The sequence below is a fragment of the Macrotis lagotis genome, chromosome 5 (genome assembly GCF_037893015.1).
Source record: "Macrotis lagotis isolate mMagLag1 chromosome 5, bilby.v1.9.chrom.fasta, whole genome shotgun sequence".
In the NCBI taxonomy this organism is placed as follows: domain Eukaryota; kingdom Metazoa; phylum Chordata; class Mammalia; order Peramelemorphia; family Peramelidae; genus Macrotis; species Macrotis lagotis.
Window position 1 is genome coordinate 98712857 of NC_133662.1, and position 13459 is coordinate 98726315.

At 32.3% G+C, this 13459-nt stretch overlaps 1 protein-coding gene across 5 annotated transcripts in view; it reads right to left on the reverse strand.

The window, feature by feature from the left end:
- ASCC3 (activating signal cointegrator 1 complex subunit 3) overlaps nt 1-13459 on the reverse strand; it is a 379520-nt gene that overhangs the window by 176596 nt on the left and 189465 nt on the right. For 4 of the 5 annotated variants that reach the window (XM_074187242.1, XM_074187239.1, XM_074187240.1 and 1 more), the window contains 5 exons: nt 12620-12739; nt 8409-8573; nt 7042-7128; nt 6054-6230; nt 1464-1689 (listed from right to left, as the gene is read on the reverse strand). In XM_074187242.1, coding sequence (XP_074043343.1) covers nt 1464-1689; nt 6054-6230; nt 7042-7128; nt 8409-8573; nt 12620-12739 — 775 coding nt within the window. Of the gene's footprint in view, nt 1-1463; nt 1690-6053; nt 6249-7041; nt 7129-8408; nt 8574-12619; nt 12740-13459 lie in introns of those variants that run through there. The other variant, XM_074187243.1, reaches the window with a different exon arrangement.

The following is a 13459-nucleotide window of genomic DNA, read 5'->3' on the forward strand; positions in this document are numbered from 1 at the left end:
TTCAGCTCTCTTCATGTTTTTTGTTTGTTTTTTTTTTTTTTTTGCTTCCTAATGTGGTGCCTAGTCTTATTTCTCTTTTAGTCCCTGGGTACTTTGAAATTTTGTTTGCATTTTTCCAGGTCAGACTCAGTCGCCAGGATCTGCAAAACTCTCTATTGGTATCTCTTAGCCACCCTAAGTTGGAAAAAATTACTGTGACTTTTTCAAGATTTTCCCAATTAGAATTCAGTCTAGTGCATTTACTTTGGGGAGGTGATGAGGTGAAGGAGTTAGGATGCCCTTCTTCCTATCTCACCATTGTGGCTCAGACCTCATTGGAGAAGAGAAGATAAACTCATAAAAGCTGAAGATTTCACTAGGGTATATAGAGAGAGATATTGAGAGCAAAGGAGAAAGGTTCAGCAAACACCCCTAAATAAGGAACATGATGAGGGATGAACCAGTAAAGAAGACTGAAAAGGAGTAGATTCAAGGGTCCAGGTAGAGGGATTGGCCTTAGAAAAGGGAAGGGCAACCTCATGAGTACAGACTAGGGAAAGTAAGAGAGTAGGGTTTGATGTCAAGAGGATTTTGAGATTAAGAGAATGAGAGAAGAGGGAGTTAGTATTTTAATGGTCTCGTTTCACTTAAATAGGAGATAAGGTCCTCATGAAGGGTGCTAGAACTGAGGAAGGTTTGAAGAAAAGAATGGAAGGTATGGGAAAAGCTTTTCTGGGGAATAGGAGAAGGAATGGAGGAAGAATAAAAGGGTTGCTTTACCACTGATGTTACATGGATGTAACAATTCTTTAAGGATCCATGAGTTGATGGTCTCGCTGCCAGTGAAGAAATAATCTTTTCACAACTAAAAAAGATTTTCTTAAATTCTTATGCTTAAAAAAAATCATCACCCTTTGGTGATTAGCCTCTCTGAACATAATCTGTTGTTGTTAGGAAGGTTTTCCAACTTTTTAGAGCCTGTGCCCTGTGGACAAAAACCTTTGAAAATGTAGGATCCCTTACCTCCATAATGAGGCATTAAAGTAGGACTTTAGTAAAGGATAACAATGTCTTAAATTTCTATAGCTTTTAAGGGTTGAAAAGAGATTTACATATATAAGTTATCTCATTTGATCCTCATAGAAATCTTATTTATGTGTTATGCTATGCAAGTACTAATACTTGCATTTCATTAAAAAAAAAGAACTGAGATTCATAAAAATTAAATAGTCTTCTAAAGGTGAAAAAAATTCATGTAGATGAACCAAAACAAAAATGAGATTTTTTCAAATCTGAGTCTAATGATCTTTTTCCTATACTACAAAAGTAAAATAACACAAAAAATACACAAAATTTCCACAAAAAAGGATATTAAATTTCATAATCAAAATGATAAATGTTTATATGAAATGCCATAATGGTATTTTTTCAAAGATTTTATTTCCAAATAACAATGTTTAAAAAACAATTCAATTCTTTCATACCTATTTCATCTTTCCTCATGTCTTTCAGCTTATCTACAGTGAGTTTCTTTTCTTCTAATTTTGTAAGGACAGATGGTGGCAGTATTGAAAACTGTCTCAAAGGGCTAGCCCAACCCCACAATCGCTTGTCAATGACTTTGCTGAGGTTCAAAAGCCTGTAAGTCATGGCAGGCCACCGCTTCCTGAGAGCAACTTCAAAAAGGGCACGCACAATTCTAGCCGCATTCTGTAGAACAAGAGAAGGGGGAGGGGGGGGAAAGAAAAGATGAGATGTTAAACTTTAAAATCTCCTAGTAAATGTCAGTCAGTTAATAAGCATTTAGAAGTGTTTACTGCTAGGCACTTTGGTAAGTGCTGGGGATACAGAGAAAAGGGAAAAAAACTCTCCTCTTATGGAGCTCAAATTTTAAGGGAGAAGGGTGAAGAGGGAAGATCAAGTAAATAACAAGGTATATTTACAAGAAAACATTGAATAGATAGAAAATGATTTCAGGGAAAGTACTAGATATGCTTGATACAATTTCCAAAAAAAAAAAAAAAGAGATTGGAGTAACTTTAAAAAAAAATTCTTTAGGTATTTCAGCCCCACCCTCCTCCCTCTTAAAGCGCCCCTGCCAAAATAAAGATTTTCCATCATGAACTTACTCTAACATTTTTCTTATAGAATAAAAATAATTTGATACAATTAATGAGAAAAAAGTTAAGAAGCCAGCAATTTATGTGGAAGGAAAATTTAATATTTTTATAATAAAAAGTATACAAGGGAAGAAGAGCTGGACAAAGTTATATTACTAGTATAAATGTAAATGTAATATAAATGGCAAAGGTAACAAGACACATTGATGAGGGAAGGTGGAAATTAAAGGGCTCTTGTGGAAGGATTAGATTTTTTTCTTTGAATCTGAAGAAAGAAACTAGGTTTAATGAGTGAAAGCTTAAAAGAGGAAAATTTAGGTATAATATCAGAGAAAACCTTCTAACAGTTAGAGTCATCCAAAAGGCTTCCAATCCTTGAATTGTCTGATAGAAGCGGTATTTTGTTATTTTAGCTATCTTTTTTAATTTTTTCCCCTCTCAAATTGTATGATTCAGGGAAAGTTCAGTCCCTATCCAAGAGGAAGGAATTTAAGAAAAATTAAAGTTAACTTCATCAAAGTAGAGGGAAGACTCTAAAGGAAATTCTCTGAAGGGCAGAGTAAGAATAATACTATAGAGGATTAGGATTCAACTGGATAGCAATGAAAATGGAGGGATAGATACCAGAAAAAGGAAATTAGTTTTCCCCCCTCCAGGAATTATACCTAGTATTTCAAATCTATGCACATCAGAGTTTTTTTGCAAAAGTACAATAGGAGGGGCAGCTAGGTGGGGTGGTGGATAAAGCACTGGCCCTAGAGTCAGGAGTACCTGGGTTCAAATCCAGTCTCAGACACTTAATAATTACCTAGCTGTGTGGCCTTAGGCAAGCCACTTAACCCTGTTTGCCTTGCAAAAACCTAAAAAAAATTAAATAAATAAAAATAAATAGAAGTACAATAGGAGGCTTGGAATATCAATACCTTTAGTATTCTAGGGCTTAGTATATTTGGTATAATAGCATTCTCAAGAGCATCTAGCATCTCACCTATACACAGAGGGCCTAACTTTTGTTTGATTCTATATGAAACTATGAAATACCCTTTCCTCCCTGTTTAACAATAATGTTAATCCTATAGTGATTGATACTTTTCAGAAAAATATAACATTAAAGTTTTGTTTTAGACATTGGTATGGGCAGAAGCACTGATTTTTAAGTGAGAGAATATAAGTACAAAATTGTGGTTTTTATTCTCTTTGAGACCTTGGGTAAATTTGTGAGTTTCTATTTCCTCATCTGTAAAATGAAAGATGTGATGATGTGACAATTTTGCTAAATATCGTGATGATATGATAATTTTCCTAAATAGCCTATGAACCAACATTTATAAGTGAGGTTTAAAATTAGTGGGGGGGGAAGTGTTTCTTAGCTTATTTTATTTACTTAAAGGGATTTTTCAATGAGATTCACAACCATTAGGAGAAATTGGTCAACAAATACATGCAGGAAAAATCAATGGATGAAAAATGAAGGCCTTCAATAAAACCTATTGCACGTGCTTGGATGAACAGTCGACTGAATTATTGTATCATTACCTGCATAAGTGATAAGCATTATTAGATTAGCATGAGCTGGACCAAGAACTGAATAAGAGAAATTGCATAGATTGCTATTTGGAATAAAAGAAACAGCATAAAAATATAGAATTTATATGTACAGAATAAGAGAAACAGCATAAAATTTTTTAAACCACAAAAGATACCATGAAAACATTGAACATCATAATCTCTAAATAGCAGATTTAAGTGGGTTGCAACCTATTGTTGACAATGATTTGTATGTAAAAAGCGGTACAGTAGGTAAGATATGGGATGTAATGATCAGAAAAAGAGGTGGGTTGGCTATGTAGTATGGCTATGTAGTAAGACTGAGGTATAACAGAAAGGTATATAATAATAAAGGTAGGTATATAATATAAAGGTACATAATATATTAGGGTACACTTCAAAATCTTAGAATGTTTATAGAAGCTGGAGTTCATGGGTAAGAAATGATTAGGATGAGAAGGATGGCAATCTGCACTAATGGAGGGGGTACTAACATTGAATCATTTATCTACTGAAATACTGAATAAGTTTTTTGGGTTCATATTTGTTATTTTAATAGTATAGAAAAACCCTTAGGTGGAATTTCTCTATAACAATGTGATGAGCAACTGTTATGCTGCTTTTTAGTCTTAAGAGACTAGAGTACAATTTTAAGGAGTAAAGGATAGTGCCATAAAGTAATTAACTTTATGAAGGCCTACCATATTATGCTTATGGAAAGGATATATGTCTTTTTTTTTTTAATGTCAGCAATGTAATATTAGGCTGTGTGGTCTACAGATTTATCTAAACAATCTAGTCTTTATATTTTCAATTCAGTGTATCTAGTAAAATGATACATCATAATTGTTAATCCTAAACTAAGCATCCTCATAGTCTCTTAAATAAATCAGACTTGTTATCAACTATGTTACTGTTAACATAACACACACACACACACACACACACACACACACACACACACACACACACAAACACACAGAGTAAAATTTCCCAGATTTTAAGCCATGCCAACAACTTTCAAAATGAAAGGTCATTGTGGCAAATTATATCTATATGTATTATGTATATCCATATCTATATCTATATACACACACATATATATATATATATTTATAGATAATAATAATTTGAGGAAAATGATAAAAAGAGGAAGTTAGAAATAAAGACTTGGGCCAAGTACAAGAGTGCTTATTAAGTGCATATTGCTCTCTGATATCCCACTGGAGGACCATATGCAACCCAAGATCAGTGAAAAATGGAATAAGTTAAAAGTTTCTGACCGCACCTGTTTCTACTTTTTATATTTTATGAAAACATCACCTGAACACTATTTTAGTACATTCTAGAATGCTTTCAACTAATATTTAACATACCTAAGTCACATTTACAAACTTTTCCTTCTTTTCATGTTTAAGGTTATCTTGAAAATACTTTATTCCTTTGTATTTATTTTAATGTGTAACAAAAAATTTTCATGGAAATATATTTTCCATATATTGTACTTTTATACTTTAAAATTATATATCTCTTCCTACTTTTATCTCATACCATCTCACAAAAACCTGTTATATATACATATATATGATAAAATTTAATACAAATATCTGCATGTTTAGTACTTAGAATTGTCTTCACTTTTACTTAATTTAAAGTTACTTTTAAGCAATGAAATATAAGGAATAGAAGGATGTGCTTAACAGAGAAAGACAAGATTTAAAGAAAGTTTTTTTGAGGTTCATATAAAGGAATAAATCTTATTTTTTTTCTTTCATTTAAATGAAAAAGATTTTAAACAAAATGACCTGCATTGCTCTCATGAAAGTAGATCCAAATAGAATTACCAGAGAGTTTAAGACATCATTTTACCAAATATTACAAATTCATTGAGCTTCATGGTTGAGGGAAATATTTTCCTTGAAGTTCTCAATATTATATAATCTAAGGGATCAGTGAAAGGATTGTTTGTCAAGAGTTTGAGTGTCATCACATTTGAAATGAAATTGGTACAAGAGATATTTATTAAATTTAGATAGTTCCTAAGTAGGAATATGTGTTGCACAATGTAGATTAAAAAAAAAGTTTCCAGCTTTCTAAGGGACTTTGCATTCTAAACTCCTAATATAAATAAGAAAATGAGTAAAACAAAATGATAATCATATTAAGTCATTATATTCTTTTGTTAAGTAAAAAACATGGTCATTAGAAATATTTTAAACTAATAATCCTCACAAACCTAGAAAATAAAAAAGGGTAGTTTAAGTTAATTTCTTAAATGACAATTGAATTTAATGAAATGTACTTATTTCAGTTAATAAAAGTTTCTCACAGTAGTATATATATAATGAATGTTAATTATATAGGAAACACTGAGAATGAGAAAGAAAAAGAATAATGGTTACTTACCTGTGCAACATATGCAGAATCTGATATCAGGGAGAAACTATCCATCTCTCCTCGGCTTATATATGTTTGAAGAAGGATATTTATTTTTCCATAACTATTTTCTACACCTCCAGGGGCAGAGAGTTCACAGAAATTGTTCAATAAAACATCTAACTCTTCTATTTCCTCTTCTCTGACCTAAGGGGGGGGAAAAATCTTAAAAGAATAAATAAGGGCTGACTTTTAAGAAGTCACTCAAAAATTATTTTTGAAAAAATTATCTACTTTGCTATAAATGTTTCCTATTTTTAATCAAAATAACCCTCCCCCTACACTATTGCTATAAAATGTCATATGAAATGGTCTTAATATTCATAAAATGACATTATTATTTATCACTAATATTAAGGTTGCCATTGACATACAAAAATTTGATATGCCACAAAAATTGAATCTTCTGACCTCACCATCCTCCAACTGATGAGATTTCATTTTTTTACTTGACCAGAGTAAAACCTCTGTCCATCTAGATTAGGGCAATCTTGAATTAACAGTGAATGCATTCATTATACTCATGTATTTTTCATATTGCATAATATATTCATACCTCAAGACTGTAAAGTACTAATGATTCATGATATTAAAGTTTTCACTATTAATAAGAATAAATAACAATACAATTAAATAACAACACAAAGCAGGCCACATTATGGACAGTCCTAATGATTCATGGTATTAAAGTTTTCACTATTAAAAAGAATAAATAATAATACAATACAATTAAATAACAATACAATGCAGGCCATATTATGGAAAGCCCTAGTATATAATGTACGATACAAAATCTGGTATTATAATTTTGTTTGATTGAAGAAATTTCCCATATTCTGAAATAATACATTCTATTCAGTTTCTATTTTCCTAGGATGAGAATTCTATAGAGTGGTGTAGTATTTTTTAAAGGTATCTGTTAAGATATGTAAGTGGTTACAACTACAAATAATCTTACCTTAATTTGTTCAAATTCTTCAGCTTTAGATACTATAGCAAGGATATCTCCTTCTGTTTTATGAGCATCAAAGAGTTCATTGAAGGTCTATCAAAGTAAGTTTAATATTTATTTATTATTTTTAAAAGAAAGTCCCATATAGTAATTTAAATGATTCAATATCTATCAGAGTTTTTATGTCTGGACACACACTGACACAGACACAGACACAGACACAGACACAGACACAGACACACACACAAACACGACAAACATAGCTTGACTTAAGCTAAACAGTTACTATCCTGTGTTTAGGGTTATTTAGCATATTACCTATCTGAACTATGACCAGCAATTGATTTAACTACAGCTCTCAGCCTCTTGCATACAGATTCCCTACTAACACTCAACAGACTTGACCAGAGGTATTCAAACTATGGTTACTCTCTTCCCATCTAACACTAATTTTCCTCTATCTCTTTTAGACCTCAAGTGTAAAAATTTCTCTGATTGGTACTTGAGGTAGTACATGAAACTCCTAGCCAAAAATATCACTAAGCAGCTAGCCTTCTAGTGATATACTGTACTCCTACAATCCTTGCTGGATTAGTGTCTTAGCAAGGTGACATGGTCTACTGCCAGACCATGAAGCTTTACCAGTTGCATAGAACTTCTCAGGACTTGCATGTACGCTTACAACCTCACATTAAGGGATGCTGACAGATTAGTAATAATGTTTGTCCTTCCTTCTTCAAGAAGACCATAATATCAGGGGAGGTGATCCTATGACAGGCACGTGAATTGGATGTGAGTGATGGGGTGCTCTGATGAGTCACCAGTTACACTTTCTCTGCCAGAGTCATCTGGGTCCAATAACCAGATAGGAATCAGGATGACTGGAGATGGCCTTGGATGTGAGGCAATCAGGGTTAAGTTGACTTGCTCAAGGTGACATAGCCAGTAAATATATGAGACTAGATTTGAACTCCCATCCTTCTGACTCAAAGAACAGTGCTTTATCCACTATGCCATCTAGCTATCCTTGAAGGCTAGTGCACAGACTAGTGCAGTAGATAAAAAGTTGCCCTTGAAGTGAGCTAGACTGAGATTAAAGTTCTGTCTTAGCATAGAAGGACTCTAGCACTCAGGGTAAATAACCCCACATCACATAGGCCCTAGGCAACTCTATAAGACTTTAAGCAGAAGTGGCATTGTCAGAATGAATTTTCTTATTGGGAGTTCCCTATAATAAAGAAATCTGGTACCAAAAAAATTTCTGAAAAATATTTATTTCAATTTTTACTCTTTAATAGGGAAATATAGGAAAAAGGGGCAGGTAATTAATAAATTTATTACTGAAATTTTGTTTACTCTACTCAGGGCAGTACCTCAATGGTGTTGTATTTGATATAGTAATGGCTGGCAGTCCTGCCCAAATCTGTTGAAGAAAAATATCCAGTCCGTTCTTCAAAACGAATCATGCGGGCTTTATCTAGCTTTCGTCCAACTTCAATGACTAACTGTTCTCGATGTTTCTCTAATGTTGGGTCCATCTACAGAAGAAAAACATGCATACTAAATGATGAAATGTCATTTTTATTGGACTACAATTTTCAAACAGGTAATTATAATATTTAAATAATTTTGTTACTCATACTTAGAAAATTAGAACTTTTCTTACCATTTTCTTAACCATTACTTAAGAAATTTGTTTTATGATTTATAGCTACATTTATCATTAAAAAATTAGTCATTATTAAACTATAATTCTGAAATATAAAAAAAACTGTAAATTCAGAGAAATTATTCATTTGTATATTATGACTGGGTATAATAATCCTTAAAATATAAAATTAAAATTTGGCAAATAAATGATTAACCTGTGTCACTGGACAGTTTTCAATTTATTCATATATATATTATATATATATAATATATATATGAACATGATACCTTACATAAATAATTTAATGAATATTTGTGGAATTGAACAGAAAATAATTTGCATTTTTCTCTACCATTTAACCAAAGAAGAATTTTTTAAAATTTTAATATTATTTCTCTCATTGGGAGAAGCAAAAGAAGATAGCCTCCTAAGGTCAAGCCTCCATAGTATTAATTCAAGTCTTAAGAAAATGAATTTGTTATTTTACTTCTCCAAACTATGACAATATATTTTTTCATCATTTCTCCCAATTGCCATTGGATACCCTTAACTGAATAGACAGCTATACAACACTTTTAAGCACTTAACAAATATTACCTCATTTGATCTTCACAACTCTGTGAGGTACGTATTGTAATTATTACTATTTTCAAGATGAAGAAACTGGATTAAATGTCTTGTCTAGGATCACTAAGCTAATTGGAATATATGGCTGATTTGAACTAAGGTATTTCTGACTCCAGAACCTATGCTCTAGGGCAGTCTACTACTACTACTACTACTACTACTACTACTACTACTACTACTACTACTACTACTACTTCTACTACTATTACTGTTGCTATTATTATGACTACTATCTACTATTACTACTACCACCACCACCAGCTAGCATTTACATAACACATTAAAGTTTCCCAAAACTCTACAAATATTAAGTAACATGATCTTCTCAACAATGGTGGGACGTAGATGCTCTTATTATCTTTATTTTACAGAGAAGGACACTAAAGCAGAGAGATGTTCTGTATCTTACCTAGGATCACAGAGACAGTCAGTGTCTGAGGAGGATTAGAATTCAGATCTTCCTGACTCCAGAACCAATGCTCTATTGTATGAACTAACTGCTTTAAATGACTAAGGATGAAGTGAGATACTATACATAAATAAATCTGTCTTTTATTCTTTAAAACTTAAACCAAAACTGTAGAATTTAGGAACAGATTTAAAAATAAAATATATATTACATGGTGGAGCTCAGAACAATCAGTGATCAGTCTCTGATTTGTTCTTGTCTAATTGCTAATTTATAGAGATTTTTCTCACTGACATTTAGTTTGTCTGTGTGTGTGTGTGTGTGTGTGTGTATGTGTCTATGTGTGAGTTTGTCTGTGTCTGTGAGAGAGACAGAGAGAGAGACAGACAGATGGACAGGTAGGCAGGCAGACACGGAGAGCAACAGAGAAAAACAGAGGAAAAGGGGAGAAGAGCAAGAAAGGAGAAGAGAGAGGAAATGCGACACAGAAGAGGGAGAGGAAGGAATAGAGAGAAAGACATAAATATGGGGCTTAGAGAAAATAATGACCCTGGTATTTGTGTGTAATTGGCATATCACTTGTAAACTGAGTTTAAAACAAGGACATTTACTGCTTCAGGTTTATAAAATACAACATTTTAAGAAATCTCTAAAAAAGGGAAGAAGTCAGGAAAACTAAGAGGTGGAGATGAGGAGGCAGAGCATTTCAGGATTAGAGTTCAGGAAGTAGAAATTCAGACCTAGGAGATGTGGTTTCTTGTGAGGAACGATAGTAATTCAATGTGGCTAGATAGTATAACATGTAAAAAGTATTAACGTGTAGAGAGGTAATGAGGAATTAGGTTTTTAAAAGGATTTAATGACAAATCCTAGAGGTGGGGCCTACTCTATATCACAGATTGGTTATATGGGGATGGTTGGGGGAGGGAGAGATGTTAAAAAGGTAGGTAATGGTCAGTAGAAAAATCACCTCAGCAGTTAGTAGTCTAGGATTCAGGGTGACAAGGATCTAAATCAGGGTTATGGCTGTGTGAGTTGAGACAACAGGACATGGGAAGACATGGATTGGGTAAATGTGAGTGAGACTTTGAGGTTGACAGAGGTTGTGAGTTTGGATGAGTGAGAGAATGGTGATGCCCTTAAAAGTAATAGTTACATTTGGAAGAAGGAAAGAATTTGAGAGAATAATTAGTATTATTTTGGATGGATTTATATCTGAGATGCCTATTAGACATGCAGTTTGAGATGTTCAAAAAAGAAGTTGATGAAATGTAGGAGACAGAACAGGGCTGGTTGAAAATGCAGATCTGGAAAGACTGCCTACAGGTAATAATTGAACTTTTGAGACCTGATGATATTACCAAATGTGACAGTGTAGGGAAAAGAGAGAGAGATGTAAGACTGTGAGCTCCTGAGGTCATGGGGCATCTTTATTTTTCTTTATACCCCTAATACTTAGCATAGAGCTGGCACAATGTTGGTACTTTGTGAATGTTTGGTGACTGACTGACTGATCTAGGACAGTCTCAAAGGACACCTATGGTTTGTAGACAAGACATGAAGAACCAGCAAAGGAGACAAAGAAGACGGACAGAAAAGAGAAACAGGAAAGAGCAGGGTCATGAAATCTTAAAGTGGAGTGAGGATCCAAAAGGAAAAAGAAATTAACAGTATCTGTCCACTCTTGCCAAAAACTCAGGAAAAACCAGGATTGAGAAAAGGCCACTAGATGTAGCTATCAGATCAATGGCAAATTGAGGTAAGAGGGCAACAGAGTATATAGGAAAGATAAATGGACTTGGAATTAAAAAATGTAGATTTGAGTCCTGACTCCTGTCAAGTTACTTCCTCTCTAAGTCTCAAGTTATATATAACTTGAGAAATGTTGAATCAGTCTTTAGGATGCTCTACAAAATGTATGTAAAATGAAAGATCCATTTGAAATTTGATTTAGGTTTCAAACAAAGAATTGTGATCTTGGCACCATCAAGAATAATTATAAATTATAAAAATTTCCTGGATCTAGTTTGTAGCCTTTAATTTGTTTGTTTCTCATTTGCACCTCAATTTTATCATCTGCAAATTTACCTCATGGGAATGCTGCAAATTATAATGAATGGAAAAATGATTGCAGAGTTTGTTTGCAGTACAAAAATATATCTAGTGAAAAAGCATATGAACATAGAAAGTTTTTTAAATGCTTTTAAAGAAAATTAGATGAATTATATTCAAAGCATTCCCAGTGTCAGCTAAGTTGGGTCTTAGCCATCAATAGCTGGTTAATGAGTATAAAATAATTCATTATTAGAAAGAAACTAAATTTTATCTCTAACAGAGAGTATCTAAAAATATCATTCTAAAGAACAATTTCCTATTCACAACTAATCACATAGACAAAACAATACTAATACATACTACTCACATCTAACCATACAATAAAATGTTAAAAAACAAACTTGATCTAAATTCTTAAACTTAGAAAACTGAAGCCTTATTATCTACTACCTATTAATTATGAATATGTATATGAAGCACATATCTATTTTTTTTGCAAAGCTTTGCTAGCTTTTCTATTTTGATATTTCAGAAACTGAAATTCTAGTAAGTAGAGGGAAACCATAATAAATTTTAAATTGTGGAAATAAAACATAATAGCTAACTTGATGATTGTTAATAAACTTATTTAGCAGTATGGTGGTAAAACTTTTGAAAATGAACAAGACTATAGATAGTAAAACTGATTTTCCTTTGTACTTCTTAATAAAGATAAAAAAAATCTTTCCTTCATACACATAACTGTTGTCAGATAAAGAAGCAATAGCAAATATTTAGTCTCATATCATGAACAGATTACAGAACCAGAAAGCAGATCTGATGTAAAAAAAAAAAATTTATACCTGATAGGATTTGTGACTGATGCCATATACTAATGGATTTGCTCTCATCCGTACATAAAGATAAGTGTAACTTATCCACTTCACTGCTTCTTCCACATTAGTAACTGTTCCCAGAGCAATCTGCAAATGCAAATATGATAAAAATTAAACATGTTAAAAGCATAAAATCAAGAATATTTATTCATAAGCAAAGGGTTTAATTAATCTATACTTTTAAAAAAGTAAACAATTTATAGGCATTTTTTTATTACTACTGAAAAGAAACTCCAACTTAATTTGAAAAAGCAATAATGTGAATGAGGTTTTCAAAATGAAAGAATAGTGACTGGAATCCAAGGGCCTGGGTTCAAAAAACTCAATTCTGCCACTTCTACTACACAACCATGGGCAAGTTGCTTTATATAAAACATTCTTCTTCTATTAAATTAGAACATAGGACTAGCTGACTTATTATTTGCACTTTGAGTCTTAATCTTTGATCCTATATTTAGTTAATATTTTCCCAAGTGAACTTCACCTTTTATAATATTATATAAAAGCTTCATAATAAAAAATTGAGCAAAATACTTTGAAATCGTAACATTTCTCTAGATAATTTATTGGGATAATCACATACACTGGTTTTATTTGGAATACTTCTTTTCACTAAATATAGATAGTATCTCTAAATTGTATCAGAATGGAAATGTATATTTATCTTCAGTTTTTGTAGTTGATTATAACATTTATGAGGAAAAATATGCATTTCAAATAAAATCAATTTTTAAATTTCATGTTTATTCTTAATTGTCAATCTGAAATAAAATCTAGTTCCTGATTTATCATATTAGTTCTAAATCA